General features: G+C 46.4%; 2 protein-coding genes across 5 annotated transcripts in view; one reads left to right on the plus strand and one right to left on the minus strand.

The window, feature by feature from the left end:
• chico (insulin receptor substrate 1 chico) overlaps positions 1-11,710 on the plus strand; it is a 34,831-nt gene extending 23,121 nt beyond the window's left edge. For all 4 annotated transcript variants that reach the window (XM_050170857.3, XM_072288724.1, XM_055066230.2 and 1 more), the window contains 4 exons: positions 2,625-2,900; positions 3,896-4,011; positions 5,091-5,177; positions 7,197-11,710. In XM_050170857.3, the coding sequence (XP_050026814.2) occupies positions 2,625-2,900; positions 3,896-4,011; positions 5,091-5,177; positions 7,197-8,570 (1,853 nt within the window). In that variant the 3' untranslated portion in view covers positions 8,571-11,710. The remainder of the gene's footprint in view (positions 1-2,624; positions 2,901-3,895; positions 4,012-5,090; positions 5,178-7,196) is intronic.
• Positions 11,711-15,079: 3,369 nt separating this feature from the next.
• On the minus strand, positions 15,080-15,463 carry LOC126522069 (transmembrane protein 60). The gene has a single exon (XM_050170856.2). It carries the CDS (start codon positions 15,461-15,463, stop codon positions 15,080-15,082), a length of 384 nt encoding a protein of 127 aa, XP_050026813.1.
• Positions 15,464-17,836: the final 2,373 nt, after the last annotated feature.

Here is a 17,836-nt window from a genome sequence, read left to right on the forward strand (position 1 = left end):
CTCCATTACGCTACCTCTAATACGAAACACGCAGGAAGATGGCTTACATGACTCCACGGTCTCGGCATGCCCACTCTTTGCACACGCGGCAGGTTACTTCTAAAGCAGGGTGCACGGCTGCACGTGCAGCCAGGGCTGAGAGGAGTGCCGACTTACCGCCTAATACTCCCCCTCCCTCTGCCCCCTCACGCGCTAGATCGCGTTATCGCGAGTTTGCGCCCCTCCCCCTCTATACCTTTGCTCACGCAGGAAGCTGCAATCATGAAGCCACCATCTTTCTTGTCTCACCCTTGCATGCTTTCACTCACCCCTAAAGTACACAGTGAGAGGGGTGCGGTAGGACCTTGTCGCACTTGGGCTTAATATGGAATGTGAGGTTACTTTGACGATCGCTCTTGTTGCACAGCGTGCGATTTGAGAGGTGCGTTCGCAAGCAGCCACTTGTAATGAGATCATTTGACCAACTGTGTCCATGGTAGTTTCCATTTATCCTCTCGCCATTGCTTTGCGGCAGCAGGGAAATTTTGTTATATTGAAATCGCGTGTAAACATACTTTGTTATATTGAGCTTCTAAATCCATGGTGTTCTCTGGACAAGAAGTTATTATTATTGAAGTTCGTTGTAACGAGGTTTAACCGTATTTCCAGAGCAGTCAGTAGCATTCATGTCAATTTGAAAACTTAGCGCAGTCTTCACGACAAGCATGCAGTCCAATTACCAAGCCCATTTTGCCATTGAAGTGGTGACAGCGTCCGCAAAGATTTTGATACACCAGGCGCGTCTTGTGTGTGGACGTTTAACGTCACAATAGGAGCATCTCAGTCAAAGTTGCCAGCAAAAGTAAAATAATGTATGGCACTGCATTTAAATTCATTGTGAAAGTTTTTTTCTTTTTTTTAGTTTTTTTTCTAGCACTTTATATTTTGTTGCCTTCAAGAAACATTTCTGTGCCTTGACGCCGCACAATGGTAGAAACTACCATGTTTTGAAAAAAACAACATGAAATACATGGACAAAGAACGAGATATCGAAGAATGAGAGAGACGTCTGCAATACAGTCAAACCCCGCTATATCGAACTCACGAAAAAACGCCTATCAGTTCGATATAGAGCATAATTCGATATAAGCCTGCTAAATAATTGGATGTCATAAAAGCACATACCATTTATAAAATCACTTTGCTGAAGAAACTATCTTAGTTTCGCATAAATTAGTCCTGCATTTTCTTCTGCTTGGGCAATTTCGCTGCCTGCGACGCACGCACTTCCCCACGTTGTCTAAGGAGTCCGAGCAGCTGAGGCCGCAACCTTCTGCATTCGCGCAGAAGCACCGGACTAATGCGAGTCCACCAATCACTTTGGAGGATGTGGGCAAAGGACCGTAGTTGCTTTTCTCAATGTGCCTACTTTCATTTGTGCTCGGTACGATGTCGGCGATGTAGTCTTCGTTTCCGGGCTCGCCCGTGGTCGCGACACCATCATCTGCACTCACAAACTCATCCACCGTTGATTCGAACGTCCCGGAAATTTTGACAGCTCGCTCGAAACTTCGGCAACACCAGCAACGGCTTCGTCGCATTCATCAGAATTCGCAGTCATCACCGAGCACACGGAAACCGGCACGTATGAAGAACCTCTCGTACACGGCCGTGCGTACGCGTCGGGCGCCATGGGCACCGGGTTGCGAGTCTGGCCACTTTAGCCCTAATCGTGCCGAGAGTGCTCCTCGGAATCTTGCAGGCTGCGGGGACATCCAACTTCTCATCGCGTTCGACGCGATTTATGATTTCGAGCTTTACGACGAAAGGCGAATTCTGCCGATTCATCACGGCAACACTGCGGGAGAAGGCCCGCAAGGCGCAAACACGATAAACCAGAAAAGTAGCTAGATAACTCGCACTTTTGCCATCTTGCACGAAGAGCGCACAAGAGCATCTGATTGGCTGTCTGAGCAAGCGCTGTAGGCGGACCAGGATCATTTTTTGCTGGGGAGTGTCGATAGATAGTGATCTAAAGAAAGGAAGGACGCTTGATTCTGCAACCCGTGAGAGAGCACGGCGAAGCGTCGTCAGGGGAGAGGGCGTGAGAAGTGAAAGATGATAGAGAAAGAGGGAGGACGTAGCCTAATAGACTCCACTATGCGCGACAGGGGGAGTGTCGACGGCTCGCCCGAACAGCCCGAGGCAGCGCGGTCACGGTAGGGAGAGCGGTTGGATGGAGCCGCGCCGCCGGGTTTCCCCGCTACCGCGAGGGAAAGCCAACTTTTGGGGGCACTTTTCCGCCGCTGGACGTTCGATATATCGGGAGTCACTGCAATATTTGTTCGATGTAAGCGTAATTTTTGCTATATATACTCATTGTAACTATACCGTGACCAGGAATTGTTCGATATATAGAATAATTCGATGTAAACGGGTTCGATATAGTCGGGTTCGACTGTACACCTAGTCAAGTCGAAGGGGCTAGCAGGAAACATGAATTTCCCCCGATTAACCGAGTAAAAAAAAACAAAATCTCCCCCGTGGAGCAAAGAAAGTTGCTTGAAGTTGGCCGGTAGAATTTGGCTTGTGCCACGTCGACTGCTTGTTGACCAGCTCTGGTGCCCTCCCCGTTCGCGCCCTAGGAGATGGCTACATTCCGATGAGCCCTGTCGGGTCGATGAGCTTGAGCAGCTCCCTGGAGAAGGCTGCGGCGCCATCGTCGTCGGCCGACACGGGCTACCTGTCCATGGAGCCGCAGGGAGGTGCAGCAGGCAGCTGCACCACCATGCGGCCCGTGAGCCACGCGACCTGCTCCTCTCCGACGGCGGTGCACGCGGGCTTCCCCACCACAGTTCTGTCCGTGCCTCCGTCCGAGTACCTGGACATGGCTCCGCTGTCTTCGTCGCTACCCAAGTCTGGTGAGTTAAATCGTGACTCTTGGGCAAGGATATTAATGGTACGTTCAGCTAGTTATCACTGCACTCTAACTCGGCTTGCAGCAATGTGAGGCCTGCCTCGTAGCTGAATGTTCTGCTGCTCCCTGAGCGCCACATGATCATAATTCTGGTGGAACGCATTCGGGCTCCCAGCTTGAACCTGAGTGCACTTCCGAGTACACACACAACTAAGCCTTTCTCTCTCTTTACATCCATTCTGCCATTTTGAATTGTAAGTTCACCAGTTTTGCATTTTGAACGCATAACAAGACTAATGCGAGCCAGCGACATATCCTACTGCAATTGGCAGACTTTACCCGGACAACAAGATGCACAGCTCGTCGTCGTCAAAATGCATGCAAACCGCGTGTCAGTGAATCAAATCTGCATCGGCCTGTAGGAGCGCTTCCTGTGTCCATGTGGCAGCAGTAAAAAATTGCGACGCTATATTTTTTTTTTTTTTCATTTACCATTTGCTTATTTAGCTGTAATTTCTGCATGGCGAAATATGGCACTGTGGCTGTTTATCTGAAGCTTGGATCTCTCACCTTTACAATGGTTCCAAAATGGTTTCGTGCTTTCTGCGGTGCAATGGCACTTCCTGACACCCAATTTTCTACCTTATTTTTGTTGACAGCTCACTAGAAAGTTAACATTCTTTTGCGTCTGTGTCAGATTTCTTTCTAACGTTACCTCGTGTGATAAAGAACAGCCAAATATCAAGAGGAAGTTCAAATTCTGACTGGTCAACCGGAGCGGTGGGCAGCATTTCCACCGCTGCCTACCGTGAGGAGAACCCTGTTACCTACGCCTTCTCTATTTCTGGCCACTGCTTTAAAACTCCTAGACTAAGTATACCTTCATCTTTTTTTCAGTGGCAATTTCATTAGCTTTCACTGATGAAAAGCCCTCTTTGTGAGGCGTACACACCTCTGATAGTCTTCCCGCCCTCTTTTATTCTCTCTCTCATTGTTCAGTTGGAGAGAGCTGCACTGACTTCAGCGGCAGCTGGTGCTCGGCTCATAGCCTTCAAGACGTGCCAAGTTCTTCTTCTCCACTTTCAGCTAGCCTAGAGGGTTTTCATTTGGACAAGGTGAGTGGATTGGATTGGCTATTGACGGTATATAGCTTTGCGTAGATGTGTCTGCTGTGGACAAGTCTGATGAAGGAGGTGCAGATTTAGTCTCGTTAGAACCTGCCTATAATTGCAAAATGTAGTTACATATTGAAAGTGTGCAGGTTGTTGTCGCCGATTATTGAGTGCAAGTTTCCGATTTCTTTGTTATTGAAAAATGGGTGGTGTCCATATTGCACTCCTCGGCAGCCTCAATGTAACATCACACTCCTCTACAGTTCCCCCAATGTTGTGAAAATGAATCTCGGAGGCCATGCTTCTGATTATTGTAGGAGCTGGAAACATTTTTTACAACAGATCTGTTTTGAACACCACCTATTGTTAACTGGCTCTATTTCTGGCAGACTTCTTGCAGTTTTACATCTTGCCATTGTGGAGCCAAAGCAAGCCAGTGAAGATGCCATTGGGCATTGGATTGATCGGTTACCTCGCCTGTTCGTACTTGTGATTCGGAAAACAAATTCGGTGTTCCCACTCATATTGCTCACAACTATACACTCGTAGACTAATTGCTTGAAAAGTGTAAGTTTTAGTGGTAAGCCTCCTTTGTAACTGCGCATGCTACATATCCAATGTCATTCATGTTGGGAAACATGTAATTCACTAGGGCACACTCAAAAAAATATTATTTCTTAAAAGTATTATCACAACTTGTGGGCATGCAGTGAGGAGCCCGTACTTGGCAATTTCTTGGTTAAAAAAGAAATCTGAGAAAGAAGTAGCATGGGGGGTCATGTTCCAACTTCCAAGATTCACTCTTTCTTTTCGACTGAAATGCTTGTTACTGAATGCAGTTGTCATCAAGTGCAATAGTGTGCAGTTCTAGTCTAAAACATTCTTGTGAAACATCTCGTGTCTTCATATTATTGAAGCACAAAACAGAAACACACAGAGAGACCGAGACAACAAGCGCTGCATGTGTCTGTTTGCACTTCAAGAAATGAATATATATACACAGACTACGCCAGCTGTCCACCCTTCTGCATCTCGCGTCTTGCGCACATTGAAGAGCAAAGTGTTGCATACCTTTAATGCAGGTCAAGTCCTACTTTTCTCCATCAGAAGATGATTCCGAAGCATTCATCAAGCCTGTGCGGGCTTACTCCATCGGCAGTAGGCAGCAGGTACGTGTGTGCAGCATTTTATTCATTCATTTATTTACTCTCCCAATGCCCTTACGACATGCAGCATTCGTGTCATACCTGCCACAGGGGCTTAGCAGGTATGGTGTTGAGTTGCTAAGCACGAGGTCGCGGGATCGAATTCCAGCTGCTGCGGCCGCATTTCACTGGGTGCGAAATGCAAAAATACCCACATTCCCGTGTATTAGGGGGCACGTTGAAGAGCTCCCGGAAGAGTATTCCTGATAGTCCCCCACTGTGGCATGCCTCATACTCAGATCGTGGTTTTGGCACTTAAAACCTCACAATTCATCATTTATTCCTGTCATAGATGTGAGAGCATGCTGCAGATGTGTTGTTCACCATAAATTGCATCTGGGTCCTACAAACACATTCAGAGCACTGTAAATAAACTATCGTAGTTTCTAGGCAGTTCTGTCACATGAACATATTGGCCAAGTTTTTTTTCTTACATGTGCAGCTGCGAACCAGATATTTTGCTTGAAAAGCAGCCTGTTCTTTTTAGGCGTTTGCTGTATAACAACCATATACTTATTGGCATTCTGCTGCTGAGCAAAAGGTCAGGGGTTGGATTCCTGACCCCGATAGTGGCAGAATGCGGAAATGCTTGTGTACCCAGTGTTGCATGTATGTAAAGAACCCTAGGACGGCAGAATTTTTTCAGAGCTCTCCATTACAGCAGTACATGTAGCCCCTGTATTGCTTGGTAGAATAGCACCACTTACTAGCTGTCAAATGCAGCACGTCCTGAAGGGTTCAATTTAACGGCCATCTTATACATTATATTCGTGTAGATGCTGATTCAGATTACTGTAGAACCTTGTCTTACGCATTCGTGTTTTACGCGTTCGTAATAGAGGACATCGAAGCCATGCAGTGTGCCTATGCTTGTTTTTTAACAGTTTCTATGTTCATAGGTGACACAATTCACCAGTAAAATTCCCGCAAAAATGCCTTCCTCAAAGAAGCTGCTGACTCAGCACAAATGTAAACTTGCTGACACCGCAACAACAATCGGCATATTAGGCCGCTCGTGGCCCACCGGCTTGGCACATGTGAATTTGCACAACGCTTCGCATTACATAGATGCCAACTACAGTTGATTCTGCCACATTTTTTAGTCACTTCAAATTGTGCGCTTTCCTGGTTAGTGTTTTCTCATGTGTGTGTGTTTAAGTGTGTGTGTTTGTTTTCCCCCCCAAACAGTATAACTGAGGTTCTATTGTATTAACCGAAGAATGTGTGTCATGACTGACAGGAGTCATGTCAACAGACAAGTGTGGTATACCTAGGTGCTTCAGAACGAAGCGGGCACGGCTCACGTGACAGCATGGCTGCTTTTCTGCCATGAAGCTCTAGTACCATAAGATGTGCAGTGCTGACACATTTTCTTGATGTATGTTGTGAATGTTCTACCATGTGCTTCTCAAAAATAAAAGGATCACATTTAGCAAGTATGTATGAAGGTTGGAAAACACTTGTAAGATATCTGAACTTAGTAGTACTGAAACCTCGTAGTACGGAAATCTCAAACCTGGCATTACGGACATTATTGCAACATCATGATACAAAGGAAAATTCGCTGTCTAGCTATAGGGCTTGGCGTGATAGTTTGCTCATAAAGAAATAAACAAGATTGCCATGCACATTTCTTTAGGCTGCGTTTGTACATGACAGCTGCTGTGATCCCAGGAACGTAGCAAGCCAGTGTACCCTGACATAGCGTGTTCACTTCATGGGTACTAAAGACAAGACTGGTTAGTAGAAACAGGTACATATCTTAGTAAATAATCTATGGCTCTAGCCAGTGTCTTTTCTCAGGTTTAGAGGGCTTGGACTTTTAATTAACATAATGATAATTTTGAAAAGTCATGTCAGTACTCCATTGAAGAAATAGTGTTAGCCTTCGTTTTTGATGCCCATTTAGCACTACCCTGTGTGGATGAACAGCCATTTTGCGTGCTTATGTAATTTACTCTCCTGCTACCCTTCTTCCGGCAGGTCAAGAAGACCTCGTTTGCAGGCCACCTAGAGCAATCTCGTGTCCGCGCGTATTCAGTGGGAAGCCAGGTAGCTCCAACTGCCTTGCGGCGTCGCATGAAGAAAGACACCGACACCGACGTGAATGCCACGCAGCGATTGGAGGGTCAGAAGTCGTCCAGTGTGCCCACTCTGCAAGAGGACGCCTCCCACCAGGCACCGCGGGCACTCAACTACAACGAGGACCTCATGGAGATCAACTACGACCGCAGTGACCTCGGTCAGGGCAGTAGTACCATCTCCATGACGGATAAGAGCAGCGTCCTGCCTCCTACCAGCACAAAACAATCCGAAGGGTCCGAGGTGGTCAGAAAGCTAAGCACTGCTAGCACTCCAAGCACCACCAAGACGTTTGACGACTACATGCTGATGACTGGCTCAGAGTCTAGTGCCGGTGTGGGCAGTAGCGCCTACCAGCACCCACTCACTAGTCCCACCAGTTCAGACCAACCAGAGAGGAAGGTGAGCATCTCTTCGAGCAGCAGGCAGCGGAAAGAAGACCTGGGTAAAGAGAACCATCCTGGTGGTCGGAGCAGCAGCTACGCTGGTATTGTACGGAGGAGCTCTACCACACAGCAGGCCCTCAGGGAGGACAACGCCGTGCCTGTGACCAGTCTGCCACCATCAAATGGTGTGAACCAGTCTAAGACTGATAACGACTACGTGGCTACGGAGATGACCAAGAAAGGTGTGGCATTTCTCAGCACATCAAACGGCACAGTTTCCAAGGGAAAGTCTGGTTTGTCTTACCACATGGGAGTGCCTCCGGTGACTACTGCGTCGCTGCGTCCCGCTTCACCCGAGAGCCAGCAGCTGGGAGAATACGTCAACCTGGACCTGAGCAAGACCATGAAGTGGACACAGCCCGTGAAGATGCCAGTGTCCAGCGGGGACACAACACCAACGACATCCAGTGCCAATGGATCCTCTTCGTGGAGCAGCGGCCCAAAGCTGCCATCTGAGAGCTCCGGCAGCTTTGCCAGGGCAGCGCCACTTGCTGTTGCAGAGTCATCGTACGTGCAGCTACGAGGTCTCGCAGACCCATCTGTCGGTGCGGCACCCCAGCAAGTGCCGCCTGAGGCCAACTATGAGAACATTTCTCTCAAAGGAGGCGCCGCCGAGGCGCCTGCTGAACGAGTGCTCAATTACGCGTCGCTGGATCTTGCGCCACCCAGCGGTGAAGATGGAACGCCGGGTGCCGTACAGCGCTCTCCACGTGCCGCTGCCAGCACCCCTGTGGACCCGGACACCGAGGAAGGGCCCACTTTTTCCTATGCGGAAATAGACTTCACCAAATCTGAGGGACTGCGCAATGTTTCTGGTTACCGTTCGTGAAGGCCACCTTTTGTAGTCAGTCTTACCCTGTCCTGCTATGTTTCTTTATTTTTTTCCCTCTCTCATTTTTTTTCTTGGACTCACTAGTCAAGTACTGGAGCTTCTAGGTTATGTTCAGGGCAGCCTGTCACTTGGGGTTTAGGTGGTACAGAAAGGGAACTCTGCAGTGACACCCAGTGGGACTGGTCCACTTCCTTGGTGGGGAGGTGACTTGTGTGCATCGCATGCATTGCTGCCTGCTCATAACATGCTGCTATACTGTAAACAGTGCGTGGTTGACTCTTATGTTTGTTCAGAGTGTAATGTAAATTGAGAATGTGTGCAAGTGTGTGTGTGCGTGTGTTGCTCTTGGTCGTTGGTCTTGGTCGCAGTAGTGTGGACTCCCCATTTTCATTTTGACCCGAGTAGCTATGTGCGTGTACAGGAGTGCATTTTGTGAATTATTCCGGGTAGCAAGCACCAAATCTGCGGCACGCTATGACGTGTATAGAGATGCTGCTCGAATATCACTGACTACAGGCGTTATTGGTTCTGTATGTATGTACTGTGTGTATATGTGCATATCCACCTTAGGTGTCCGAGCTTTAAAAATAATGTGGGTGTGTTCTATATATATATGGGTATGTACATTTGTTCTTTGTTTTTTTGTGATCTATACCTGTTGTATATGAAGTGGCATTCATTGCACGGGAGAGTGAAATAGGAACACCAGGCCTTGAGAAGTGGCCAGAGATGTCAGGCTTGAGCTGTTGGTGGTGTGGCCCCCTTTCTTTTCCCTCCTTTATTACATTATTTTGTTTTCCTTTCTAAACTCTAAAACAATAAACAAAAGATGTGTCTTGGTTACACTGTTGAAATTGATACTTAGGGGAAGTGAAAAAGGCCAGGATATTGGAACACCTTGTTGGAGAGGTGCAAAACTCGTGTTTTTGCACATTTTTAAGCTTTGTCTTTTTGTTACAGGAGCTGTGATCCCTTGCTTTCTCACTGAATAGTGGAAGTAGGAAATTGGCGAAAGTGTCAAAATCATCACTTAATGGGGAAGGCGTGGCATCACCAAATAGCCGCATCCATAATCTTAAGTGCTCTTGTTGGCGTGAGGGACGGAAATGTTACGGCAGCCATTTTTTCTGTCCAGTGCCTAATTGACGCACTTGTCACATTACATTGACATTTAACGTTTAAAGGTCTTGTCATTGAAAGAAAAAAAGAAAAAGCCACTGGTGTTCTCTCTTGGGAAAAGCGCCGTTTAAAACAGCTTTGAAAGTGCCTGCAACTTTTGATGTGGCATTCCCGTTTCCCGGTCTACGCTGGCGATCGGTTAAAAATGCTTAAGTTAGTTTCGCTTCATTGCACCTTCACTTGGATGTAGAGGTGTTCACTGTTGTGCTCGTAATTATTCCCCCCCCCCCCCCCCCTCTTACATGCTGTCGGTACCCGTGCTCTTTGGATGAATTTGTGGCCACATCTGACGTATTCACTTTCGCTATGTTGGAATGTTTGCTCCCTCGTTTTGATATGTTCTTGTTTGTTGGTGTTCCTCAATGTAACGCAGACTAGGATTTGCAGGAAGGTTTAGTCAATGGTCACAAGAGGGCGCCAGGAGATGTCCCTTGCCACAGCGTACAGGACAGGCACCACGTGCAACTCCGCACCTCTCCTTGACGCTTATTAGCTTTGTTTCTTTCGCATCCTTAAAGGATTGCCGTGAGCTCCCTGGCGGAGCAGCGTCCTTTGCTTGTTTTTTTTCTTCCTGTGGCCGCATTTTGCATTGGGTTTAATGTAAGGATTGTGAATTCAATTTTCATAATTCGGTTCTCACCCTCATTGTTGTATCCAATTTTCGGAATTTGGTTCTCACCCACATTGTTGCTTGCTGTTGCAGGTGTTGTTAAATGTATTCTGGTGCTTACACACTTACACGGACACACTAAGAAAATAAAATAAACTATATGGCTGCGGTGCTTCTTCGAAGACACAACTCTATTTTGTTGCCCGGACTTCTCAGCGACAGTCAGTTGCCTAAGGTTAAAAAAAAAAGACAAAACCCTGCCTTGGAGCTAAAAGTGGACTTCAAGCTACCAAGCTACCTAGCCTGAAAGTTTCAAAGATGTACATAACTGTGACGTGGGCCGTGTGTCTCCCTTGTCCGTGCACCAGTGACTGGCGTGTTGTAAAAGGAAAGCGTTGTGAATGCTTGCAAGTTTCCGTGGAAGAGTCGTCAGTCAAGAGGCGTCCCTTCATCGGTCAAGACCTAGGCAGGCCTCAAGCTGCCACTCTCGTGTCGACGGCGATGGCATGTGCGCGGCCATTCGAGAAGCATCTTTCAACCACTCATTTGTGCTTGCTAAATCAGAAATCTTATATAAAGTGTTGGTTTTTGTCAAGCCATTGTGTGGTAATTTATATGCAAGTGCCGCCGCATTGAAAGATATACCGTGTAGTAGTTGAGCGTTGTGTACCAAGCGTCTGGCATTGGCAATCCATTCGACACGTCAAGAAAAAAATGCAGCTCGACTGACACTGCGGTGTCAGGCTGTCTGCCACATGCGCGAAAATGTAGCGTATAAGAATTGGCTTGTGGATTTGAACCATTTGAGCCATTTGAACTGGCATAAGAATGCACTCTCAAAGAAAGGGTGTGCTAGCGATGCTCGCGGCGAAGTGGCAAGCTGGAATGTGACCAATTGTGACAGTGCCTCACCAGAGGCTTTTATTGTTATGTTGTTTGTTTTTCTTGCACGCAAAATTCTTCACAATTTCCCCGATGTCCGTGCCTTTCAAGCATGTTTCAGCTTGCCAAATAGCCTGCAGCGCTGCCATCTCGTCACGAGTTGACCCCGGCGCCTTGTTTGGCGAGTGTCGAAGGTAATGCCTACGTGTGTTGCAGAGGTACCAAGGGAGTTGACCTCTGATGGATACTTTATTTATGTACAAATGAATGGCCTTTAGCATTTACAATGTGAACAAACCAAACCCCCCACCCCACCCCCAGGCATCGGTGCATTGCAGCTTGTGGCACATCGTAGCCTATGGTTTGAAGGTGTGTGTGTGTGCTTGACATCTATGCGATTGTTGTCATTGGACGGGAGCTGCTCCTTTCTGTTGCTCTAGCCAAATAAAAGCTCTTTGAATGTGCAGCACGAGGATGCCTGGTCATTATCACTATGTTGCCCTCGTGCCATAGAGTTCCCTACAAGGATCACTAAAGGGAACTCGAGCACTAGTGTCTAGAGGATCCAAGTACGGCAGCTCGGCCAGCGTGGGAATGATGGCCAGTTCATAGATTTGCTGAAACGCTGTCCTGGCCTCAAATGCCTTTGCAAGGTGTTCATTTCAAACAAAATGTTTCATTATAGATGCAACTGTTTGCAATGATTAAGCATGTACATGTTTATAAAACTATGGTTGGAAATTTAGAAAGACTAAGTGTGATAAATGTCATACGAGGTTAGAAGCGACAAGTGAGAAGGTTAGACATTGCTAAATTTTTGTTGACTGCCTATCAGTCTTGGTGCTTGCTAGGGTATGTTATTTCTGATAGGAAGCACCTGCAAACATAGGGAAAAGGAACGTTTAAAAGACTGACACATACACTGGAAGAAAGTTAACAAATTTAGCTGCGATTTCTTACAACTAAGCAGCTGCCGAGTTGGACGGGTGCTTCAAGCTCTTCTAAATTGCTGTTCAAAGTGGGCTTTCTTGTTGTAATAAATTCAATCGCCTTCTAGCATAATAGTTAGTGTCCAGTTGAAGCCAAAGGTAACCCTTTCATTACAGCAAAATGGCTGAAACTTTCTTTCTGCCACGCATTCCTAGAACCTAAGGCTTTAAACGAGCCACAACGGCTGCGGTGTGAACCAATTAGCAAAACAACAAAAATCGTGATATGGCTTGAACCTTGATCTGGCTTCGTCTAGCTTCACAACGAAAATGATAGTTTAAAGAAGCCCATCGTTGGTGTCAGTGGGCACGCCACATTGCATCGCTTAGCAACGCTGAAAAGAAAATGCCTAAATCGGCAAGCCCAATGCAGAGCTTGCTACCTTGATTGTTCTCCTTACCCCAGTTTTCAGGAATTCAAGAAGCAAACTTATTTTTAAGTTTCAGGGGCCCTTGAATATCCATATTTAAATATAAGGATTTCATGGAGGCATACAAACCCTGATGCTAGAAAAAAAAAAAAGAATTCATGTTCTATTGGGAAAATTTGTTCACAAATGTGCTCAGTGTTGACCTCTTGCTAAATTAAGGGCATTGAAAAACAATACTGAAAAACAAGCCAAGCTGTAGAATACAGTATGAAGGCATGTATGTAACCACATCGTAATTACTGTCTCCGTTTCCTGAAACCATATAACGTTGAGAAGCCTACCTGCTACTCTTCTTTACAACCTCTTGTCGCGCAATGGATAATTGTAGCTTGTTTGAACGACTTCCACACTGTCATCACAGTACAAAACCTGTACATCAAGTCAGCATTTGCTTCTCGAGATTTCTTGTTGTGGAGTTAAACATTGCAGTACCTGCACTCCGAAGATAAGAGATGGGAAAGCGATGTACTTGTTGGAAAGTCTGTGGACATGTCGAATGCGGTGCTTCTGAATAATGATGTGGGTAATGTGTTAGCATTAGAAATGTCAAAGTGGTAGAGGCTGAGAAGGGATGGGAGAGCTTCGAAAGCACATATAGATATATATAGTACAACTGACAGTAGTCTGCTCTGGACCACCATCAGTTGCACTTTGGCGGATGCACTCCAACGGGCACAACATGCAAACAACACTCCTGAACCATGCTTTCGGTGCACGTTAGGTGGCAAAATTAGTCCAGAGAGCTCTCCAATAGGGCGTCCGTCACAGCCTACTGCGCAGCCTCGGGACATTAAACCCCACAATTTAATCTAAATAGAAAATGTCAAAGGCACACTGAACAACCTTTTAAGCTTCGTTAACACATTCTCTAGGTGCAGTATAGAGCCGCAAATATCAGAGCCAAGTTATGACATCCACTTTGGTGCATGGGACACACAAGCGAATCTTAAAACTGTTGCCCCCCTCTCCAACTCGTAAAGATATGTGCAACTCCTTGCTACATTTGTGTATGCTAATTGAAGCTGGGCTGCTGATGCCCACTTACATCTGCCATAGGCAGAGCTTGGAAAGTGATACGAAATGGAGATATTGTAATGTGCTCAGTGGCTGCATGAGGAGGCAAATCAGTCGTGAAGCAGACACTTGAATGCCACTAAGTTGGCCTAGCCAGGTATGTGTACTTGCAGTAGTGCCAAAGTTTGAGAGGGTGACAGTGCCCCATGGTGGAATATGAAGAGTGAAAGGGGAACTGGCATTGTAAACGTCACACTTATTGTTGCTCTGCTGATATTTGACCTTACCAAGTTACTTCAGGAACATATTTCTTGCAAGGCACACCATTCACTCCAAGGTTATACACGGGCTTTACATATGGGAGTTTCAGGGCCCCTTCAACCTCCTGCAAGCTACCCTGTCCATCAATTTCAAGGAAGCTTCAACAAAATTAGAGTATTGGTGTATGCTTCTAGATTGAGCCCCATGTTCGGGCAATGAATTATTCAAAATGGTAAAAGAGTTATGCACTACAGCATTCCTGGAGTAGCAACAGCTGTGTCCCTCAACATGAACAGATTGTAGCCTGAATTTATAATCACAGGTGCTTCTGTGCAAAATGAAGGCACAGCTTTAACGTGTGCCTTTAACGTAGATGAGCTTCATGTCGGACAGGAGATTCTGATGAAAATGATTCATGAGAAAAACAGTAAAGTTGCATAGGTATTTGTGAATACATTCAACATAATAAATATACAACACTAATGATGAATGGCGTCAAAATTTTTGCACCAATTTCACATAACGTTCGTCCCGCGAGCATAAAATGTGACCAGTCAGTGAAAGGCAGGTATTCATTTTAAAGATGACTAGAACGATTGTTACAACTCCCCAGGCACGTACACAGGTTACGGGCAGACCCGGAAAAGAGGAAAAACGAATCCGCCTACCCAGTCGAAATCGCTGACAACCTCGCAGCGCTGCACCCACCTACCAAGCAACACAGCTGCGATCAATGCAAGTTCCGAAGACTCCCGACATGCCGGTTATTTCACGGAAACAACCATCCCTGTCAAACCGGTGTGACGCACTCGAACGCTGGAGCGCGCACTATGCGCATACATTGCGTTTGGGACCAGCAGCCGATGTTCACAACGTTCACAATGTTCGCGCGTAAATATTTTTTCGCCCGGCAGGCCGATTCCCACCATCAGAGAGCTTGTAGCGGAGAGATCTGTCATGCCGTCACTCAGTACGTCATCCGAACACACAACTTCGGCAGTCACCACACCGTCGCCAATCTTTCGGCCGTCAGCCGATGTTCGACCGATGCGATCCAACAAAACCGCAGATGAGGTGAGCTTATAATCCAGACGTTCTGAAGCTAAGCAGTTCGACGGCACCGTCTCCCCAGAGAGTGGGTCAGCTCTGAGATACAAGATGCACGAGCACATTGCACGAGACGCCGAGCAGGAGAATCCACAGCGGCAGCGCCACGAACACCCACGGGAAGCTCGAAGTGTACTGTAGTCGCGTGCAGAGGCATATCTGGAAGGCAGATTTCAGGAGTAGGCAGCACAGGGCCCACAACCTCCGGCGTATCTCGCGCGAGTTTTCGTGTCGCCGCTTGCACGACTTCATGAGGCGTATGGTTAGGTAAAGGAAAAGCTTGATGTCAAACGCCCACATAGGGACGAACACGATGAACCAATTCCAGTCGGTCTTCTCGTCCAACCTCAGCGCGAGCAGAACGAGAAAGACGGTGAACAGGAACCACGCAAGTAGAACCTTGTGAAGCACTGCCATTTTCGATTAAAGCCGTCGCTTATCGGCCATTCTCGGCAACTGAAAGCTCTCGGCGACAGAAAGCTACCGACGACGTCGACAGTAGCGCCAGCAAAATGCCAAAGAAAAATGGGAGAAAAAAAAAAAAGCAACAGAGGAGGTGACGGCTAGGGCTGAGTGCGTTTACTATTCGTATTAAGAAATATTTTCTTCAAGTCACTTAAATGTAAGTAGAGGTTTGGCGCAACTCGGCAGATTCAACTCGTTTTCTAAACAAACTGGCAGTGCATGCCGGGCCGGGCGCGTCGCTGGGCGCGTGGTTCAAAGCATGGAATTTCGTTCAAAGTTCAACCACGGAACTCAGCAGTGCGGCGCAACGTGCTGTAAACGGTATGCCAGAGTTTTATTTTGCTTCAGAATTACCTCATTTATTAACAGCGCGGAGAAATGTGCAAGAGTTCAATGGGAAAGTTTCGTCAAAGAAAATGGCGGCCGCGGAACGGCAGGGCCAAAGATATTCTTCCCGCATAGTGAATGTGGGCGCGTGTGTTACTGTTACTCCTTGTCCCGTGATTGTGACAGAAGAAAAAAAAAAGGTTTCACCCCGCAACATTCGTGATAATGTAACAGCTATATTCCTATTTTCCTTTTCGGCTCTTCATCAATGGTGTAACTGGCACTATGCCAACGCAATGCCTCCTTGCCAACGTTATCACCGTCAGTCATGCACCGGCCGTGAGCGGCTGGTGATAAAGGAATAGGATCTAGATAAAGCAATACTTACAGTTAACCGGCTGTGCGTTTTTATTCTGTCATATTCAGAAGAGGGATGCGCGTCTATCGGTGCTTTGTTCGTTCTCAAATTTCTCATCAAGATCACGCTTTATTTTTTTATCCGCATCATTCAGAAAGCACTTGGAACCTTTGCTTACCTGGTTCGTCCAGAAAATTAAAGGAAAAAAAAACTGTCTCTATAAACACACCTACCTCGCCATTGAAGAAGTTAGCTGCTGATTTAACAAGGACTGATTTGCCGTTGTCGTCAAGTCTAGGCAAACCAATCAAACAAAGATTGATGTTTATTGAAAAGTCTGGATAAAAGGAAAAAGTTGTTTCGATATTTTTGTGAAAATAAAGTAGCACTATAAGAGCGAAACGTGCTTTCAGGTTGTTCGAATGAAAATATTTTGTAAATGCCCGGCAATACATTTGCCCGCACAGCGCATGTGAGTAACTGTTTATTACATAGATCCCACACAATCTGGGATCTGGATAAACAAGTTCTAGACTCCATATATATCGCGACGATCAGCCTGTATGTCTGCATGCTCTGACAATCTGCGCAGTTACATATCCGAGTCGGCTCTTCCTTGATTAAAGCAGTGCATTCGAGATGTTATCAGTTCTCCCGTAATCTGATATCTTATTTTCAAACAGTGCCAGACACATCTGTGCTCAAGTTAGTTGGAACACGCCTCCGATCAAAGGATTTTATCCCGGGCGAAAATTTTACGGCAACCATATCTGACCTTGGACAAGAGGTATTCGCATAGTTTCGTTTCTACTATTCGCGTTTTTTTATAGCTCCTCGACGAAAGGGTATTATGCGAAATCTTAACAGGTGAGCAGACAAACATATGGACAGAAAGGAAATTAACTGCGGGCGAATGCGTAGAGAAAAAAAAATAGATAAAGGTAACAAAGAACTACGAGTCGTTGCGTTTAAGAAACCAATGCTAATCGGTGTCACGCGATATCGGAAGAGAACGCACGCTCGATTCGGCGATTGTTCTCGCCGCCGATCAACTCACAGTCGTTTATCAAGTTTCCAGTCGTATAGATATCTCCAGTCTCGCGGACCCACAGCACAATTTCTCAGTGCACGTGTTATCACGATGTAGTCTACACGTACATTCACGTGCTCTTTATTTATTTATTTTTCTCAGGCACACAGCGAAACGCGTACACACACAAAGAGTAAGAACAACAAATCGTTGATTCGAGCAGCATCCTTTGTCAGTGCGTTGTAAAGAGGCCATTTCGCATGTCGATGATAAACGTGCTATCCGCGCCAGCGCAGGCGTATACATGTGCCGCAATTAGGGCTCAAGCAACGGGTATAGTGTGATAGTATAGTGTGGTGTTGTGGCACTGCGCCGAATCACGACGCGCCTGGCTGTTATTTAACTAACCGACTGACTGTATTCCGCTTACGTGGTGGCGTAAACACGTTGGCAGCGATGTGTTAATCACGAAGGCATATTTTATCTTTGTCTTGTTTTTTTTTTTCTCAAAGAGAAAATTTGTGCGACACAAAACATTCATTCATTCATTCATTCATTTGCAAAGCGGCAGAAAGTGAAATTCCACCATGATGCTGTCGAATTTCGCCAT

This window comes from Dermacentor andersoni, chromosome 6 (genome assembly GCF_023375885.2).
Source record: "Dermacentor andersoni chromosome 6, qqDerAnde1_hic_scaffold, whole genome shotgun sequence".
Taxonomy (NCBI): Eukaryota; Metazoa; Arthropoda; class Arachnida; order Ixodida; family Ixodidae; genus Dermacentor; species Dermacentor andersoni.

Coding starts and splice junctions, on each gene's coding strand:
- LOC126522069 (XM_050170856.2), bottom strand. CDS start 15,463: ATGGCAGTGCTTCACAAGGTTCTACTTGCGTGGTTCCTGTTCACCGTC.